Source organism: Excalfactoria chinensis, chromosome 6 (assembly GCF_039878825.1).
Source record: "Excalfactoria chinensis isolate bCotChi1 chromosome 6, bCotChi1.hap2, whole genome shotgun sequence".
Taxonomy (NCBI): Eukaryota; Metazoa; Chordata; class Aves; order Galliformes; family Phasianidae; genus Excalfactoria; species Excalfactoria chinensis.
The window spans coordinates 30,619,640-30,639,736 of record NC_092830.1 but is presented as its reverse complement, the minus strand read 5'-3'; the positions used below and the strand labels follow the sequence as shown (position 1 = coordinate 30,639,736).

The 20,097-nt window shown below is 46.6% G+C and overlaps 1 protein-coding gene across 7 annotated transcripts in view; it reads left to right on the top strand.

Moving 5' to 3' along the window:
- AFAP1L2 (actin filament associated protein 1 like 2) overlaps positions 1 to 20,097 on the top strand; it is a 54,813-nt gene that overhangs the window by 22,226 nt on the left and 12,490 nt on the right. For 4 of the 7 annotated variants that reach the window (XM_072340028.1, XM_072340027.1, XM_072340025.1 and 1 more), the window contains exons 2-6: positions 10,082 to 10,210; positions 10,736 to 10,813; positions 14,061 to 14,152; positions 16,631 to 16,744; positions 17,703 to 17,793. In XM_072340028.1, the coding sequence (XP_072196129.1) occupies positions 10,082 to 10,210; positions 10,736 to 10,813; positions 14,061 to 14,152; positions 16,631 to 16,744; positions 17,703 to 17,793 (504 nt within the window). The remainder of the gene's footprint in view (positions 1 to 10,081; positions 10,211 to 10,735; positions 10,814 to 14,060; positions 14,153 to 16,630; positions 16,745 to 17,702; positions 17,794 to 20,097) is intronic. The other 3 variants (XM_072340031.1, XM_072340030.1, XM_072340029.1) reach the window with 1 other exon arrangement.

The window sequence follows — 20,097 nt, the reverse complement described above, 5'->3', positions numbered from 1 at the left end:
CATCAAGGTGTCTTGTCCTGCATCCAGGACTTTTGTCTTTTGCTATTGTACCAACATGCAGCACTCATCCTTAACTGCCCCTCTTGAGGCAACACCGTGAGATAGTCATACAGAATATGTAGGTAAAGCATGCTGAAGTATTACCTCCAATGCACTCTGCATGAGAATGGGTAAGCATGCATAGGGGAAGTACAATGTGCTGTGTTGTTGGGGAGAATTTCCTGTAGGTTCTGTTTCTCTGCTACATCTCTGGCAATAGCACCTGGACCTCCTTGATCCCCAGTGAAGGAAGATTTGTAGAAGTATGTTCCACCTAGAGAATTCAGGCAGATAGCATTCAAAATGGAGAGGAAACTTAGGTTGCATGTTTCCTAAGTGCTGTGGAGTAGAATGAACATTTCTCACGAGCTTGGCAGCTCCTGTTCCTATGCTTTTGGCCTGCATTTCATGGGGCATGAGACCTGCCCAGCAGCTGCCCCTGTGAAGGCAGGAATGGAGCTCCTCTTTGCTCTTTCTCCTTTCCAACCCCCTCAGGCTGGGCAGGGCTATGAACCTGCCTACTCCCTTGGAGGCAATGATAAGAAGCAGCCAGTGTCTCCAAACTCTCACCCCCTATTCCTGCCATTCATTTTATTGCTGCTGAAATAAGTGAGAGAAATCAGAACTGCTTTTTCTTTATCTCAAAAAAATCACGTTATTGTTCTCAGTTAATTCTGCAACAATACATTCCTAGCCATAAAAATGGGGAATGTTTTCCTTAATCATTTGTCTTTTCCTTTCTTCACCTGCCCTTCTGTTGCTTAGTAAGGCCAGGCAAGCAGATAACAATAAAACAAATGAAATTGCACCAAACCACAATAGAAACAATCCTTCTGTTTTCCCTAACCCAAGAAGATTTAAAGGCTCTGTGGCTTTGTGTTCCCTGGCTGCCTCATCTTTGCCTCTGGGGCTGGAGCTTAAGCACAAAATTGATGGAAGGAAAGGCAAAAGGTTGAGTGGAAGTTTGCAGTGGCAGCCTGCGTGGGAAAGGGCTGATGCAGCTGTGAGGCTGGACAGCCTCTGGATGATGGGAACAGGGGATGGTAAAGGAGAAAATCCTTCTGTAAGCAGTATCAAGCTTTTGGAATGGATGGGCAAAGCATTGTGATGAAGGTAAGATCTGAAGCATACACTGTGAGGCTGCTCTCCTCCTGATGTGACTCCCTTTCTCTGGACCGTCACATGTTGAATGGCCATTGGTTTTTGGTGCCTTCTCCACAAATCCAGAGTGCTGCTGCTTTGATTGCAGCTTTCTCACCATCTAGCTATTGGTTTTGAGGATGTGTTTCTCTTTGTCTGTGAGCACTAGAAAACTGTCTCAAGAGCAGTTCCTGCCTGCAGGATGCTAATCATGTCCTTGACTGAATTGGTTCCAGTGCTGGAAGCAAAGCAGCGCATGTGAGCCAGGCCGTGCCTCACAAGAACTTGCTAGAGATTTCTTTCAACTTTTTATTTTCATTAAAAACTATTAATTTATTAGCACCAGTGTTTAATTATGTTATCTTCACCTTTTGGATGGAAAACAGAGCTTGGAGCAAGGGCAGTGCTGCTGTGTGCTGGTCTCAGTGCTGCTGCCTGCTTGTGCTGCTGTGTTGGGTGCCCCGCATGATCCTAACAGCACCCTCAAATAACCTAAGTGGGAACAGAGGGTTACTGAGAATAACACAGCTGTTCCCCATCAAATCATAGGATCCCTGAAGTTGGAAAAAGCCCCTAAGATCATCACGTCCAACTCTCCACCTACCACAAGTATTGCCCACAAAACCATATCCCTCAGTTTCACGTTCTTCCACGATCCTTGATCAGGGACGGTGACACCACCAGCTCCCTTGGCACCCTGTGCCAGTGCCCAATCATGCTTTTGGAGAAGTTGTTCCTAATATCCATCCTGAACCTTCCTTGGGAAAAGAGGTGGAAGGCTGGATAAATCAGAGCCATGCTACAAGGGTTCCTCAGAAGTCAGAAATCTGTTCTGGGTGAGATTTAAGAGTCAGATGGGAATGTAGAGAAGTTCTGAGGAACTTCTTGAATTTGCTGGAAAGGCCTGAGTTTGTTCATCAGCAGCTTCTTGTCACTGACTTTCTGCTGAAATGGGAAATGAAAATAATGATCTAACTCTTAAATCTGTGATAGGATTAGTGATACCTTCAGAGTATTTATGTAATGGGTTTCGGAGATTTAACTCAGCATTACTGGCTCTCGTTCACGTAAACAAAGTGCAAGACAAAGTAAGAAAATCTTTTTTATCCAGTAAATGGTTGTTTTGCTGGTTTGAGAGCTTTCATTTCTTGTGCCTCACAGGATAGAAAGGGAGAACTTTTCCAATTTTCTTGGGGAAAAATAAATAAATAAATAGAAAGGCCATTCTTTGTCCTGAAGCTGTGCTGTCTCAGCCCCATTTGTGTGCTGGGAGGTGCTGGGGCCCTGCTGGGATGTGCCTACTGAGCACTGGTGGATCGGAGCAGGAGAAAGCAGTACTTTGTCAGTCCTAAGCCTTTCATTTCCACACTTCTCAAGCCTAAACTGAAGTTTAGTAGGAGTTGGTTTAGAATAGTTGGTGAATTTCAGTCCTAGGTGATGTCTGCAAATTCTTTATTACTATTGTATGTTGTTACTTCTTTTGTTGTTGTTGTTATTTTTATTAATACTATTTTGGAGTGAGCTTGTCTGCTAATGATTGTATCATGGCACTGCAGAGAAAGTTTCAAGCCTCCCTGGGTAGACATCAGCATGCTGTTACTCCCCTGCACTAGTGCAGTCCTGTGCAGTCGTTCTGCTCTTCAACCCTAGAAAAGGGCTCAGCCCTGGCTGTGATGCCACAGCACAGCTCAAAGGGCTCTGCTGTAGAGGAAATGTCAAGGAGAAGACAGGAGATACCAGGGCTCTGTGTCTTTCTCTGACCCCAGGGCTCTTACTTTTGCTTTCTCAAACCCTTTGCTTTCTCTTCCCCTTCTGTTATGTTTCTATTGTTTGTTGGAGGAATGATGCCATTAAATCAACAGAGAATGGTGGGAAAATGCTTTGATGTGAGGGGGTGTGCATGTGTGTGTGCATGTCCTCCATCCCCCCCCACAAAAAAAACCAAAACACTCAAAAAAGCCCTCTGTATATCTGTCAGCTTCCTTTAATCTGTTTCTTGCCTGTGAGAGAGAAGAGAGAAATCCATCTCCAAGTATTTTTGGCAGTTAGTCTCCTGTACTTGCACTGATGTGGTATAAACTGCGGGGTGTTGTTCCAGGGCTGTCGTTCACCATCACTGTGATAGCTAATCTCTTTAGGGCCTCACGTTTTCCCAGTCACTGCTTTGTGAACGTGGCATCCCAGGCTTCCTTTTCCTATGGGAAAGAGGGATCCCGTGCCATGGGCTCTGGGTGGCTGTGTGCCTGCAGTTCTGCTGTTCTGTAGGGCAGGGATGAGGTGGTGCTTTCCTCTGGATATAGCCACGCAGAGTGATGGACAGGAATGAAGCAAGGTCTGCAGCAACACTTTGACAACAGTCCATCTTCCCTAACCCAGAGACCATCCAAGACCATCTATTTTTCCTTGTATGAGCTAAAGCAGCCCTAACCTGGGGCTACTCCTTTTGAAGAAGGAAGATGAGTGCTTCTGGGAATCAGCTGCTGGCTGTGGTAGAGAGCAGTTTTCCCCCAGCAAGGCCCTGAGCTGAGGTATAGGAGCACTTGTTGCCACCTCCATGGAACACCCATTGCATCAAGGAAGAGAAGAAAGTGTCTGAGCTGAGTGGGCTTATGTTGTATTTGAGCTAAGTCAAATTGAATTGCGTAGTTGATCTTGGTGCTTTTTATTTTATTTATTTATTTTTCCATGAGAACAGCTGTTCTGTTTGATCAAACGCCTCTTAGTAGCCCCTTCCTGGATCTAGTGATACATTATATTAGATAGCAAACAACCGGTCCTCTAAGTTATGGGTCCGGTGGTCACCAACCCCCAGAATGAAGTAGCTGTGCAGAGTCTTAAGGACTGAGAGTGCGAGAGAACAAAACTTCTCAAGAAGGGGAGAAAAAAGCCCTAAATCTTAGCAGGAAAGTGAAGGAGTAGGGAGAAAACTTAGCAGGAAGGGCTGTGGGGAGAGAAGGGAATCAGCGGTGGCAGCTTTAGAGGAAGTTCTGTCTCTGTCACGCCACTGGAGGATCCAGCTCTGGGGCTTGGCAGCGAACAAGATTTCTGCTTTGCAAAATTGTTGGGATTGTTTTCCTCCCTGCTGGGAAGGGAGCCTGCCCCAGCCTGCTCTCGGGGATATTTACCTTAGGAAGAGGACCTTCTTTAACATCCTGCCCTGCCTGACTTGCTCCATATTTTTCTAGCTGATGTCTGTCCTGCTTTGGTTTGATCCCAACTTGCCCTCTTGGCTTCTGTGCTGCTATTTCCTTAGTTGTTTCGCTCTTGTTCCCTTGCTCGATCCTGCTCCAATGAGAGCTACTTGTTAGGCGAGTGATACACGACCTGGTCCCCTGTATGCTGAGATCGCATTGCTTCTCACAGCAACAGCCCAAACAGCCCCTTGCTGGTGCTTCTGCCATCACTGAACACTGGAGCACAGACAGGCAGTCTACCGCCTAATGATGCTTCAGGCATTTCATGAGGTCGATGGGCACACTGCTAAGGGGGCAGCTTACAAAGGGAGGTGACACTGGCTCCTTTCAGCTCTCAGCCAACCAATTTGTTTGCCAGTGTGAGCTCCAGTGACTCACCAGTTGGTCTGTCATGGAAAGACTGAGGAGCTTTGCAAAGAAAGACATCGCAGTATCACCCTGAATTCTCATTCAGCTCCCCTATATTGCACATAAAAAAGCAACACGACACTACAAGATTGCTTAGAGCTCCTTATGGCAGTGTTCATGTCTTGCTTCCCTTCTCTCTTCCTTCTTTTTTTTTTTCCTTAATTTTTCTTGGATGCCATTCCTTGTCTTCCAGTGGAGTGAAGAGAAGCCTGTTGTTTGCTCAGCAAACTGAAACGCTTTGTGTGCACTTTCTGCTGCCGTTTTGTTAAAGTTCAGAGTTCCTAGGTTAGAGCTGCCACTTTCTCAATGCAAGACTTGTTCCAACTTCCAGAGCAGCCCACGCAGAGCTGGTGGGGTTCATCTGTGCAGTTCACAGCCCACAGCCCACCAGACACATTGTTTGCCTCTCTCCTTCCATGATTCATCCTTTGCAACAAAGACGAGCCCAATGCTCCTGGCTGGATTTTAGGTGCATCAATAGAAGCAGTCTGGATTATTTTTTTTCATTCTTCCTTGTTAGCACTCATTATGTCTGGAAATCCGACAGCTTTGTGACACTGGTCGTAATTGGCTGACACAGCAGGCTTAATAGGAAAAATATGCTACTTCTCTAATTTCCCTTGTTTAGAGGGACTTTAGCTTGCCTTAATTATATGACTTTTGCCTTCCCTCCCCCCCCCCCCTTTTTCCCCCCCTAGTCTAGCAGCGATTCTTCAATGAGAAAGTTCAGTGTTTACTGGAAGCCTGGTGTTCTTTCTTTTTGGTATTATTTGTTTTCCTTTCCTTTGATAAACACAGCACTTCACATTTTGCTGTGGGGAGATTTCTTTTTTCTACAAATATTTATGAAATAGTCTTTTGTGAAAAATGGAGGAGTTTCATCCAGCTGACACTGGATTTGAGTCTTTTATTCTTTTTTCTTTTTTTTTCTTTCCATTAAAAGCTAAAGCAGAAAGGCTGGTCAGTCAGAGTATATGTCGGCCTGGGGAATGGGATCTGGTTTATGGCAGTGAAAGCCAAGCTGGCAAACATCTTGCCTGCTGTCCTGCATTCATTGGCCTATTGAGCACTGCTGAGGCGCTCACCTACTGGAGCCACATGGTTCCCCTCTCTTTGTGCATCAGGGTTCAGAGAAGAGTGATTGGGGGTGAGAGCTGCAAGCTGGGACACAGGGAAGCCAGGTTGTTTTGGGGATAGGCCAGAGACCAGACGGTGTCCTTTGCTAAATCACTCTCACCTGTATAGAATGGCTTGAGATGGAAAGGAGCACCAAAATCATCTAGTTCCAATTCACCAGCAGCAGGCAGGGTTGCCCTAGTTTCCTGGTAGTAACGGTACTCCTTATCTTCCACTTCCTCTCTCTGCATGTATCTTATTAGAATCCTTTACCCAGTGGCTGGGGCCCCTCTACCTTGATAAAAGAAATAATAATTTAGATCAAATGGACTAATACAATCCTGCCCAGTGGTTACTAAAACACTTGAGTGGAAGTTCATTCTGAGCCTGTCTTTCCATTTCCTCATAAGGTCAAGTTATGAAGTAATTAGATGTAGACATAGGTTGTTATTGTAGCAAAATGACAAAGATCAGTGATTATTGGAAGGGAATGGCTTTTTATAATCTAGTTTAATGGTCATTTACCTTTCAGTGACCTTGGTGTCAGGCAAAATTGGCAGCTCTACTGCAAGGAATGTGCTTCCTCAATGGGGGCTTTGCAAGCTGCTGCATTTTTGGCTCTGACTTTACATGAACTAGGACAGACGCTGCTGCAGTGCAAGGGACTTTCTGTCTGCAAAGAAAGGCCATAGAATGGAGCCAAAAGAAGCCTTTTCAGTGCTCTCTTCTGTCACTGAATTGACATTGAAACAGATCAGTTGTGTTTCAGGCAGTTCTTTGCTTACTGCTGCCACCAAAGTTGCAACCTTCGTACAGAGAGATCTGCTGTGGTCAGAGGGCTGCTCAGGAGTCTCTGCAAAATGATTTCATTGTCTTGTGTTGAGATGGAGGGGAAAACGGCCCTCTTCATCCATTTAAGTGCAGGCAAGAGGAGGTGGTAGTTCTGGTTGAAGTCTGTGCCCTGTAAGTCCTTCATACGCCAGTAAAAAGTGAGGTTTCTGTGTATTTTAAACTTCTGTTTTTTCACTGGCAATCGTCACTTGGATCAGTCAAGTTCTGCGCGCTGACAATTAGGCTCCCACACTTCTCTTCATTGCTTACTGGGAAATCCTTATAGTTGTATCCATGACTGAGATCTGTGGCCATGAAGAAGAGTATGATAGGACCTGTGATAGACAGCTGACTTTAGGTAAATCTTGTTATTCTTCTGGGCCTTGCTTTCCCCAGCCTTAACCTCAGAGCTAATCAGTTTTTCATTAGTAAGGCAGGACTTTTGCAAGTGCTGTGAAGGTATTTATTTGAAGTAGTCCCTCTAATAGAAGTAGATAGGTAGACAGATTACTTTGAGCAACATTGCACTTGGGGCTTTGCAAAGAAGAGGTATGAGAGAAGAGCCTTATAGCTGTGGGAGGACATTTCACAAAAGCATCTTTGAGAACTGCACTGCCTTGTTTGGGTTAGAAGTAGACAGAACTGTCTGGGTTCTGTCTACTTCTGATCTCTTATTCTGCTACTCGCAGCTTTTGATTTTAAAAATGCATTCCTTGCATCTGTAGCTGCTGCCCTGCAGAGCAAGCAAAGCAATGGGAATAATTGCTACACATGCTGCCAGGAGCAAGAGCTGTTTGTTTCAGACTGCTTTGGATAACCACTAATGTGGGTTTGCCCTGAATATGTTCAGCACATCATCACCACAGCACGAGAGATCTTTAGCTGAGATCAAGCAGTAATTTCCAGCACTCTGGGACCTGAGATGGTTTGACATATGTGGGCTCATAACTGTTTTTAATTCTACTTACTTGCTGGGACATGCTGTGATTGTTGCTTGCAGAGGATCTTGTAGACTGGCCTTGTACTCAGCCTTCATCCTTCCCACATTCATCACTCTGATCAGTTTTAGATTGTTCTCCTCTGATATGAGAGAATGAATGGTCACATTCATTTTGATGGTGGCTTATTTTTGCAGGTATCAGGTTTGGATAGAGAATGTCCAGCTGAGATGAAAGTGATACTTGCATAGAAGCAGATGGTTTATATGCTGCTTCTTGATGAAGAAGAGCAAAATTAATCTCTCAAGTCCTTAGAGTCTGAATCCCATAAAGTCTGACAAAGTCTTTCCACTGACCTCTGTGTCCCTTAGATCGCATCCCAAATGAGCTGCTTTGAATCACTGCAAGCCTGAATGCAGCTTTGGTGGGCTGGAAAATGTAACCTACTGTAGTGTCATTCACAAGAGCCTGGCTTGCTGTGGAAGCCTGGGAGAAGAATAAAGTCATTTTCTGCCATTGTGGGGGTGGAGGAGAGAATTATCCTCTCCTCCCTGCAAAGACAGGATCACGACTTCCATGTGGGCCACTGGGGCAAGCAACCACTTCAACCTTCAAATTGAGATTACTTATTTCTTGTGCTGTGTTACTTCTGGTACCATCCCAGAAACACAGAAGTCCTGGGGTAAACTGATAGGAACATATTCTTAGGCCTGACTTCAGTAGGAATTACCCTCAACTTGGATTTTCAGAAGGGCACAGCTGCAGCAGATAAGTGGCTATGGGAAGGCTGGGGTTTGCCCCAGTGGAACTTCCTGAAGCTGGGGAGAAGCAGGCTCCCTAATGCTGGAGAGCAGCAGGCGCTCAGCACTCTTGATGCAAAGTGCTCTCAGTTCATTGTTTAGTGATCAGTGGTATCTAATATTGTCCCCAGACACTACCTGTTTCCTTGTAGCTTATGAAAAATGCTATTGTTTCTTGAAATGATTCTAACTTTCTCTGGGTAATGGTGGGCAGGCAAAACAGCAGCTAACAAAAACATTCGAGTTAATGCAGTGTGATGTGGACATTCTCAATTCCCTAATGGTCCTAAATCAGACCAGAAAGAATTAATTGGGCATAGAGGGTATAAGATGAAGGGTGAAGAGCTAGCAGTTAGTCGTTTCCTCTGGAGCCACTACTGATTGATCTGGACTCATTAGACTATTCAAGAGTCAAACTAGTGAAGATTAATACAGTGTGAGAGCAGCAGCATGATTTTGAATTAATAGCTAGCAACAGAAAAGTTTACAGCTTAGAGCAACTTACTTTTTTTTCCATCTTCTAACAAGCTGTCACCTGAGGAGCGGTCAGCAGCTAAAGATGGGCAAGTGAGAAGGTAGTGGCTCTCCTGCACCAGTGTTCCTTGTGACACTCAGGTGGTAGCACTTGATGATAGAATTTCCCAAGTTGGACGGGACCTCTAAGGATCATTAAGTTCACTTAAAAGCTTCAGATGCTTTGCCCTGTAGAGCTGAAACATTGGTGCTTTTATGGCTCATGGTTGCGTATCATGACTCACATGGCACCCAGCAGTATGAAAATGCTGTAAGTCAAGGCAAAGGCATATTGCTCCAGTTAAATTGCCCAGATGTAGCAGCCACTTGTTCCTTGGTGGTGTGCTAAGGGGTCCCAGCCTGGCAGTGGTAACCTCACTCTGCTGCCCTTCTTCCCCAGAGTCCTAAGCATCATTGAGGTACTGGGGGGAGCTGCTGATCAGCTGAGTTTTGCCTGCTTTTCCCACTCACTGTCATTTGCGTGCTGTGCTTCCTCTCTCACATAACACCCTGTTATTTCCTCTGCGGAATGTGCTCCTGACACAGCTGCTAATTAGCCCATGAAAAATTTCAGAGCAAACAAAAGCAAGTGATTAAACTGGTCAGTGTGAGCCCTGTCAGCCCCATTGGTCAGTGGCAGAGCTGAGCAGCACTTCCTCAGAATGAAAACAGGGCATGTTGATGTTGTCAAGTCATTGCAGAGAAATAAGGAGTGAGCCAAAAAGTGGGGTCACTGATAGATAAGAACCCAGGTGACTTCTGATAGGTGTTTGAAGGGACCCAAGGTTCAGGTGTCAAAGTCTTGCTGGCTGCTTTTATGTAGTCTCAGCCCTAATGCTCAAAATCCTTCTAGATTTTAATTCCCTTGAGCAAAAGGTCTATAGGAAGAAGAGGAGGTATTTGCCTCAGATTTTAGCAGCCTGTGAACAGGTTGAATGAATTCAGAGCTTTCTTTTTAGTACCAGAGAAGCTGGAAAAGTAAATGTAAGTTATTCCTGCACAGAAAAAATGCAGAAAAATAGAAAACACCAAATCAATGTGTGTCCTCTATTGGAATGCCACCGAGCTGCTTGGCCAACCATTGTTTCTTTTGCTTTCATAGCTCTTGAGCAGCTGCTCACAGAACTTGAAGACTTTCTGAGGATACTGGACAAGGAGAACCTGAGCAGCACTGCTCTTGTGAAGAAGAGCTTCCTCTCCGACCTGCTGCGGGTGTACACCAAGTCCAGCGGTACAGACAGGGCGCGGGGCGGTGGGCTCTTGTGGGAACGGCTGTGGGGTCTCAATGCAGCATTTTGTTGGAGGTTGGCAGGGATGAGAGACATGAAAATTAAAAGGAGCAAATGAAATGATGATTATTTTTGCAATGACCTCTAATTGTTTATGTAAAATTACTATAGTTATGTGTCCAGCTTTACAAGCAGAGGATTCCCAAGATTCCTGATCCTTTCTGTTTTCCTTATTAAACCTTAAGTTTATTTAATCCACTTTGTAAGATACACAGGATGTGCTGTTTGGCTAAGTTAGTGTTTAAGTAGAAATTTTAACTTATGGAATTTCCTGACTGCACAGCATTTAATTTTTCTGTTTTTTATTATTGCTTGGGATTTTTTTCTGTACATTGTCTCAACCAACACGCTCTCCCTAGTGTGCACTTAGCAGAGACACTTCTTACATCTGTCTTTGCTTTCCCAGTGCTAAGTTTTTTCCACACAGGGTATATAAAGGCTTCACTTTTGCCTTTGTTTGTGTGCAGGTGGTGATGAAGAATATATTTATATGAACAAAGTGACTGTCAACAGACAGCAGGGTGACCAGGAGAAGCAAGACAAAGGTAAGGAATTGGAGGTTGACACTTGCCTCATTCCTCATTCCTCAAGGTGATGGAGGTGCATGTGGCCAGAGCTTTGGGTTATGAGACTGGTGGAGGCCTCCCTGTAGGCTCTGGGAACTGAAGCAGCTGACAGTGTGGAAGGGCTGCCATTTTCATTACATTCCTTTGGACGTTGTGGTCCTTGCCAACACAAAGCGGTTATTCCTGGAAGTAGCACTTTAGAGAGCATTATTTTGGGATAAAAATGTTGCCTTCTAAGGCTTGCAGCTCCAGTCCCTGAAATATTTAAGGAAGCTCTCATGTTTCCTTTGGCCATGGAAGAAGTTGCTTCACCTTTTTGAGACCCTGAAAGCCTGTCCCTTAGGTGTTGTTCTGCACTAGTCCATAGGGTCTGAGCTGTCACCTTGCAGGTCTGCGACTCCCCAGACACAGCCTGCACCATCTGTGTGAGCAGAGCGCCATTGTACCCTGGGGGCTGAGAGAGATCTGCAGTGTACAAGCCAGGAAATCAAACCTACAACCAAGCTTCATTTCCAATTTAGATTTCCCAAGTTTTGAATTTATAACAGAATTCTTTAGAAGTACTTATGCTTTTTGAAGTTAATCACAAATGCATGCAGTATTTGATAATTGCACAGAGCAAGTTATTGCTGACATGCATCTCCTTAATGCACATGCAGTCTGAAGGAGACCCAACCCCAAAGTTTCCAGTCCAAACCAACAATGGGATGCATTTGTGCAGCTTGCTGTTGATGTGCTGATCCTACACTAGTCAGGGTTGCACTGTTTCTGTGTTTTCAGAGTTGTTTGGGTTGGTTTTGTCATTTTGTATTGGGTTTGTTTGTTTGGGGCTTTTTTTTTTTTTTTGGTTCATTTTTAAACTACCTGCATCTGAATTTAGGCTGACTTCAAATACCCCTGAGAATAGGATGTCCTCCTGCATTACGCAGACAGCCCCAGCATGATCTACAGGCAGGCTCCTCTGGGTCATGCTGTAATGCGCTGTAACAGGACTGCAGCTACCCAGTAGCTCTCAGTGGCTGAGTCACAACAGTTGCACCTCCTAATCTAAGTTGTCCTTTGGGTGGATAAAGCACGACTTGCACTGATTGACCATGCTGAAACTCAGGGATGTATTTCAGACAACTTATTTTTAGAGTTGCTTCTTCTATTTCAGACTTCTCCCCATCCAGGCTGTGAGCCGACCCACTCAGTCCCTCCCTGTGGGATCTGGCGCTTCTCTCTTTCTCTGTTTTCAGAAACCTCCCTATTCCAAGTAAAATTTCTGGGTTATTTGGAAATGCTGAAGTCAGTGAGACACGTGTGGGACTTTGGCCATAGCTGCATCATGGTATACAGCCCTGAGCCTGTGTCTGTCACTGCATGGAAAGGTCTGTGCCTGTCTGAGCAGCGGTCTTGCAGGATTGGTGTTAGCAGGTAGAGAGTGCTGTGCCCACTGTGGCTGGGAGATGTGAGACGGATCCCCCAGTTCTCTCTTTATCTCATTTATCCTTTGGTGGGATGTGGTGAACACGTTTCAGTGGCTGAGGTCATTGGGACCTCTCATGCTTTGCAGGTTTCTCACACCACCATAGCAGGGTTGGGTGTGCTGTAGCAATACAGCATGAAATGCTTTCTGAAGTGATAAAGCTTCAGCCTCTAATGGAGGGGAACTGCATTTTCCTGGCATGATGAGGTTCAGTTGAATGATTTCTAGGTTTGCCAGAGAGCCGAGAACAGATGGGCACCGCTTGCAAAGGTCAGGCAGTAGCTAGCACTGCTGCAGTGACTGCTCTTCTGCAGAGCTGAGTATGGGAGGGTCTGCCTGGCACAGGAGGGTGCAAGCTGGAGATAATTCCCTTTCAGGGGGATGTGCACTGAGGCTTTAGGAAATCCCAGCCTTGTTTCTGGTGTTTCCAAAAGTAGCAATGGCCTCAGCAGCTCCTTGGTCCACCGGCACAAAGACCGACCTCCAACAGCAGCCTGATGGTATGACTCTAGCAGTGTAATCATGGGGCATTTTGGTAGGTGCATCTCTCCATCAGAACCTTCTGAGACATCCAGCAGTCCTTCCTGTGTTGTGTATTGGTGTCTGGCAGCCTGTAAGTCTCTGTACATTTAGCTCATGCTGATGAGCAGGCAGCCCATGCCAGAAGGAGCAGTCTGCTTTGAGAGATGTGCTTTGGTCTCTTGCACCACCCAGCTGGGAGCTTGCTGCAGCCTAGGGCAGAGCTGTTGTTGTGGCTTCTGAGCCCCAGAGAGGAAGAAAGTAATGTGGTTTCCAACTTCTATTTTTAAAGCCCAGAAGTATGCAGCAAGGTTGATGCCAGCATCTTTTTATTACAGTGCTAACCGCTGCTGGGCACTGCACCATGCCTTAGTGGTTCCTGTGTGTGCCCAAGGAGTGTGGCTGGAGCCTTAGCAGGTGATCAAGGGAGCCAGAGCACCAACTCAATGCAGATTTTGGACCTAATTCCTTTGTTTAATCATCTGAACCCGCAAGATGTGAATATCTCAGCCTCGTTTCTCCCAAAGTATTTGCAGAGAGATACTGTGTAAAAGGGGACTTCTCCAGTGCACAGAACAAAGCAGAATAACATTCTTAATATTTTTTTTTTGGCTGTTTGATGCCTGTCTCCCACTTGTTCCCGAGCATCACTGTATTTGCTGTCTTGGAGGTCGTGGGATTTGGGGACTTGCCTGAGGCCACCCAGGAGCTCCATGCTGAGAAGGAGAAATGCACACAAGCTGTCTGAGCCTTTGACATACCCTCCAGATACTGAATCACTCTGCATTCAGCTGCTTGGAAAATCTGACTTTCTAGAGGCTGAAGCTTGATCAGCTGGAGAAGTCCTGTTGCCACATGTACTTTCACATGTTTGGCCCCTGCTGCTTCAAGAGCATCTCTTCCTCAACTGGTAGATTCAATAGCAGTTAAATTACTGTTCCTTGCTGGCTTTGAAGCACTGTGCAGCCCAACCCAGAAGGTCTGGGTTTTGTAGTTCTCCTTCCAGAAGGAAAAAATACAACCCCCAAATAACCAGAATCAGACTCTTTTGCTCGGTCTCCTCATGCCACATTCCTGGACATAGCCTGAAGTGACATGGATACTTCTTCAGTGCTGCCTCTAATTATCCCTCTGCTTCCTACCTAAATAGTACCTTACTGTTCCCACACCTCCTGGGTAGCCAGTGATTTGCTGGAAAGTGCCAGATGTCATTGGTATAACTGTGTTTTTGGCTTGCAGCGCTGGATGGGAAAAACTCCTTGACCAATGGAGATTTGGGACTGCATTCATCCCCTCCCCAGAAGAGCCTTCCAGAGCTGCCCCCTCCAAAGGTAGGTGTTACAGAGCTTCTCACTGCTTAGCCCTCAACCTGGGGACATCAACATCTGAAGGCTTCATGGTCACTTTTATTACACAGTGTGCAGCACGGATAAATGGACAGACCTCTGCCAGCAGTTTGCTCATCAGACAAACAGACCTGACAAGCAGGCCTGTCAAGCTTTGTTAATTCAACTAGGAGCTCCCCACTATATGGATTTTCTGCCCCAGGCCTGGGAGGAAGGTGGCTGGAGAAGGCAACATGGGGCTGCATTGCCTTACAGAACCCATTTCCCCATTGCTTTCAATGCCCAGAGATGCAGGACCAAGTCGCTGTGCTCCAGCTTACTGAGGGATTGCATCAAACAACTGCAAACAGTGTTCCCTTAAATTATTCTGTAGGGACAGCCATAAATCTGCTGAGGGTATAGTTCAGCATGGTCAGATTCCAGTGGGATTTTGTCCTCATGCCAAAAAGCCAACCCAGCTGTCCTTGAGGGACACACATGGGGAGGCTGCTGTTCTGTAGCGGGTCTGATGTGGGAATCACAGCAGTTGGGATTTTGAGATGTGAAAGGAAAGAAGAGCAGGGGGTGTAAGCAAGGGCAGCGTGGGGGAGGACCACAGAGAACCTGCCCCCTCCCCAGGACAGGCTGTGTGCTTCAGAATAGCTAGTTACATACTGAAGAGACCTCTTTAGTAGAGACCCAACACTCAAAGCACTTTCCTCAAACACCTTTGTTCCAAAGTCAGCCCTTAGGATGTGTGCACCTGATCTGCTGTTGTTTCCTGGTTTCTGCCCTGAAAATCTGGCTGTGCATCAGATGTTACTGGATAACTCTAAAGCATCTGTTGTATCTTTCTGATAGAGCAACTGGAAAGTTAAATGAGGAAATTAGGAAAAACAGTCCTTGATAGCTCAGAAGGTTATTTTTTTGCTCCCAGACCTGCTACTTGTGCCAGAACTGCCATCTCTCACTGCTTTCCAGTGGAGATAACCTCACTTGCATAAGCAATCAAGTACCTCCTCACTGAGAGTATCTGAGGAGCTGTTGGCTGCAAAGGTATCTGAGCACTCAGAGGCACTTAAATATTTCAAGGCGTGTGGCTAGGGAAATCCTTAATGTGGTCCTAATTAGAAGGTGGAAATTGCTGCTGTGGTAAAATGAACTGTGCTTGGTACTCCTGGTGTGGGTGTGAACAGTGGCCGTCTGGGTGAGGTTAAGAGAGGACCTCTGGATGTATTTATTTTATGTTTGGGGTTTTATGTTTGGTGGTGATGAAGCATCCCATACTGAGCCTTCAGAATTGCCTTTTGGGGCATAGGAGAAATTTGGTGATAAGGTTCTGCACAGAGGCCTCTGTCCAGTGCTCACTGACAACAGTCGGTGAGCTGCCCAGCTGTTTCCTACTGATTTGGTTTTGTCCCAGAGCAGCCTTTAGGCAGTAAGTCCCACGGGCTGTGGCTCAGATGTCAGCACCCTTCCATCTTCTGGTGGCCCTGGCAGCTCTCCTTGCTCTGCTGCTTCCTGCAGCCATCTACTGGGAAAGTCACACTGTACAGATGTGGACTCCCAAGATGGATTTATTTGCACACTCCATTGTGCCACAATGGAACAGACATAGTTCTGTGAGGGACAAATTGGCTTAGATAACACAGGAGCTCTTTGACTTAAGATAGAGACAAAACAACTCCGTGCCCTTAGGAAAAGAAAAATGGGGAAAAAATAACTTCTGTGGCAGCTGAGGCGCAGTCCCACCTAGTCCCTGTTGGTTTCCATTGTCTGTAGGAAGCAAAACAGAGCAGTCCCTTTCCCCCACCCCTTCCCTGACACTCGTGGGATGGTGTCAGAAAACCCACAGCCTTTCTTCTTGTAGGCCATTTGTTTATGACATAACACAATGTGAGCTGGCTACGCACACAAGGCCACCGCATATGGCACTTGCAGACACATTCTCAGCCAGGGAAGGGATTAAGTGAAGCTTTTGAGTGGTTGGGTTTGTTTTCATTTCTCTAATTAAACACGTTAGGACAAGTTCCTAATTGCTTGGAGGCAAGTGTTTTCTGACAGCGTGTCCTACGTGGCTCTGGAATCATGCTCAGGGTCTGCTCACAGCATCTGGCTGCCCCACAACAGGGGTTTTTTGTTTAAGACCATGCACAGCTTGCTCTTGTGGGAGCAGCGGTTTTGCACAGCATGGCCAGGCTACCTGACTACCTAAGCATCCCCTATGGTGGGCAGCTGCTGGCCCAAAGATCTTTTCATTCAGAGCTTTCTATTCTAGGCAGTACCCCCAGTGGAAATACCCAAGGCAGGATGAACAGCTTAAAACCTACATTTGATGGTGCAAGGGAACAATCATGCCTTAGACCGTGCTGTGATGCTGTGCCCAGCTGGGCCATAGTGTTCTCCAGGCCACCTCAAGCAATCATAAGGTCCAGCATGAAGGATGTGCATGGTCTGTGACCTTCAGTGTTATTGTATCTGCAGGAACAGACCTGCTCTTCTGCCTGTCCTGCTGAGAGGAGTGGGGTTTTAGCCCTGCATGCACTGAACATCCTATCCAGGATTTGCCAGGGTCCCAATCAGGAGCCAGTTGAAGTGGTGAGAGCCAGAGCATACTGCCGTCAGATGACTGAGGGTGGTTTGACCTGGGCGAGGAGAGGGGAAACTGCTGGGGAACATGGGAGCACTGCTGGGGGGTTGTGATGGGAGAGGTGGGATGCCATGTGCTACAGGGAGAGAGTAAGCTGTGGGCTCATCTGCCTGCTGTCTCCAGCTCTGCCATCTCACATTCAACAGTCATGTGAATTACTTGAGAAGTAAAAATGTGCTCCTTAGCTTCCCCCTTTTTTCTCATGTATTGGTATTTCTAAAGGATCAAGGCTGGTTTTCTTGCCAGCCCCTGCTTGTGTTTTGGGAGGGGCTTGGCAAGCACCACAGGGATTTTCCAGCACTTGAACTCCCTTCAAAGGCTTATTTTCCATCAGTGTTGTTTATCCATTTCCTTCATTTTTTGCTCAGAGCACAATTAAGGATTCCTGCTATTTCCTCAAAGAGCTGTTGGTTTGCAGTCTGCCAGGCTTCAAGAAATCACCGACAACTTCTCAGGCTGTGCTTTTCAGGGCAAAGCCAGGGTTGTCCCTTTGCTGCCCCTCTGGTTCCCTGTTGGGGGTGGTCAGCAGAGCAGGGAGCTGTGCCATTATGAAGAGGCTGGCAGGGGCCATACAGCAGGCAGGAGTGCTGGCTTGCAGTAAGGCCAAAGGGCTGGGACTGCTGCTGGTGGGGAAACATTCAAGCTGATCCTCCCAGAGCTTTCAGCAAAATTAAAGGAAGTAATATTTATGACACAACTACGTGGTAATTTCAGAGAACTCTGTTATGTTCTAACTGCGCACTGGGAACCCTCAACAGTCCCATACTTTGTCTTCCCTGTCACCTCAGCTTGTTTACATAACAACTCTAGAACGTATTTTAGGCCCACAAAAAGGGCAACCCATTGTTCTCAAGCATCTGTTTTTATGTACCTTAAATCACGTTCTGTTACTTATTTACTCTGCAGGTTCCCGAAACAAAGCAGCCTTCGGTTCCCAAGATCGAGTCCCCAGAGGGGTATTATGAAGAGGCTGAGCCATACGATGTCTCTATGAATGGTACGTCTTGGGAGGGTCACGTGTGAGATGCAGGACATGAGGCTTATGAGAATGAGTAGACTAAGGAACGTACAACTCTTACAGCTTGTGTGTGACATTGTTTTCTGATGCTGGTCACACAAAAGATAGATCTAATACTATGGCAAGAGAAGTCTGATGAATTACTTCAAGTTTTTAAGTTTCCTGCAGATACTTAAATAGCAGCGTGTCTGGGTTAATACAACATCACTGAAATGCTCGAAGTTATTATGGATTCTCTTGGATGTTTTTCTGGAAGATAGGCTGTAGGCAAATGCTGGGTTCAATTCGGAAGGGGTTAAGCTCCAGTGGCTTGCATTTCTGTCCTGCTGCTCCACTTGTCCCTTTGGGGCTCACGAACAATGGCTGTTGATCTGCTAGATGCTGTAACAGGTTTTATCACTGAGTATTTACTCATCTGTGTCCCTTTTGGTAGTTTAACCATCTGTAAACATGTTTTAGAAGCCACACACCACGTGAGAGGACAGCATGGCTTCACCTGGTGCATATTCACTCATACCCATGTCCCACTAGTGCCCTCAGAAGTGCCACTAATGCTTGTCACCCTTCTGGGAGGCTGCTGCCTGCAGGCAGAGCTCCCAGATTCTCACTTTATGCTGTATTTGTGCCTCCTTTGTGGGACTACCCTTGATGAGAGATTACTGCCGTCAGATCTGATAGCAGAGCTAATCTTGTCATTGCTTTATAATCTGTTTAAGTCTGAATGAGAGAGATGACACCACACAGCAGGAGAAGCAACTCTGCTCAGCAACCGTGACTGCAGCAGAGAAGGGTTGATCGCATACGTGGTGTGGGGCAGATCTGAGCAGTGAGAAATGAGAGCTGAGGATAAACTGGGATTTGGCTCTGAGCTTTTGGCTGCTGAGCCTGAGCAGGGAGAAGTAGCATCCTCTCCAGCCCCAGTGCACAACACCAGCTCTGAAGCTCTCAGCAGTGAAGCACTGGTGCCCTGCCCTGGTTTGTCTATACAGACCTCACTGGAGCTGTGCACCTCATGCACACAGGTGTAGCTCAGGAGGGACCCTGTTCTCACCAAGGCTTAGGAGATTCAGTGCTGAGCAGAAAGGGGGAATGATTGTCAGGAACTATCCCATTTTGGCTGAACCTGTTTGTGGTGGGGGAGAGGAAGATGATTCCCAGCTTGGCTGAGGAAAGGCCCAGGCTCATCCTGGCCTGGTGAAGCACAATGTTTGGCGGAGAGGTGGGGTTTCCAGTTGTCTGCACTGGAAGATATCTGGATAATTTTTTCCCTGCTGCACGTTGAGAAAGAGGATAATGTGCTAAGAGCTATGGCATGTAAAGGCGTGCACCAGATTAGCTGGAGTACAGTGATGAGTCTCTGTGCTGGGAGCCCAGGTTTTGTTATCCATGAGCTCATGTTGCATTGAAAGTGGCTGGCAGAAGTGATAAACACATGCCCAGCTTCAACTTCTGCTTTCCTTTGGTTAGTTGCTTCTCAAGGGTACAAGTATTCCCAGCAGGGCCAGTTTAGAGGGCTGAGGATCAGGGAAATCAGAGCCCTGCAAGTGTGATAGAAAGAGAAAAACCCAAGTTCCTGGTGGTGGGAGCACTGCCAGAATTAGGTTGATTAGGTTGTTGTAGGTTCTGACGGAGCTGTGCTAACAGGAGCATCAGATGCAGTGTTCTCAGACTGCTACAGTGTCTATTTCAAATGAGGATCTCCTGAAAACGCCAAACCTGGGCAGCCATAGGAAGGAGAGCAGCAGGAAGATCAGTGTGTGAGTGCTGGTGCCCAGTCCCCCTGGTTTAGCTGTTCCCCTTGGGGCTGCTGCAGAGATCTGAGTGCTGCACCAGCAGTGCATTTTAGGACATTACCAAGCAGCTGGTGCCTGATTTGCCTTGATGTTGGAGTTCCAATCCCACAGGGCAAAACCGTAGCCTTGGCCTTGCCTTGCTGCTGTCCTGTGAGCTTGGGGATGGGGAGGGCAGAGCAATGGCTGCTCAGGTGATCTGAGCCCTGGAGGACACCTACATCCCTCCCAACTATGGGTGAGCAAAATTAAACAAGAATCGGGCTTCTAGTAGAAGGAGTGAGTGCGCAGCCAAGAAAGGACATCAAAGCGAGCCTGCAGATTGGCTCAGGAGATAACAGAGGATTTGTGCAGTCCCAGAGGTAGGACTGCAGCTAACAAACTGCGGGTGAATGAATTAAAACGAAGCAGGCAGAGACCCCTCTGGGTGTTGGGGGCCCTCTTTCATCAGCAGCCCCACCTCTCCACTGGGAACAGCTGCCTTTCATGGTAC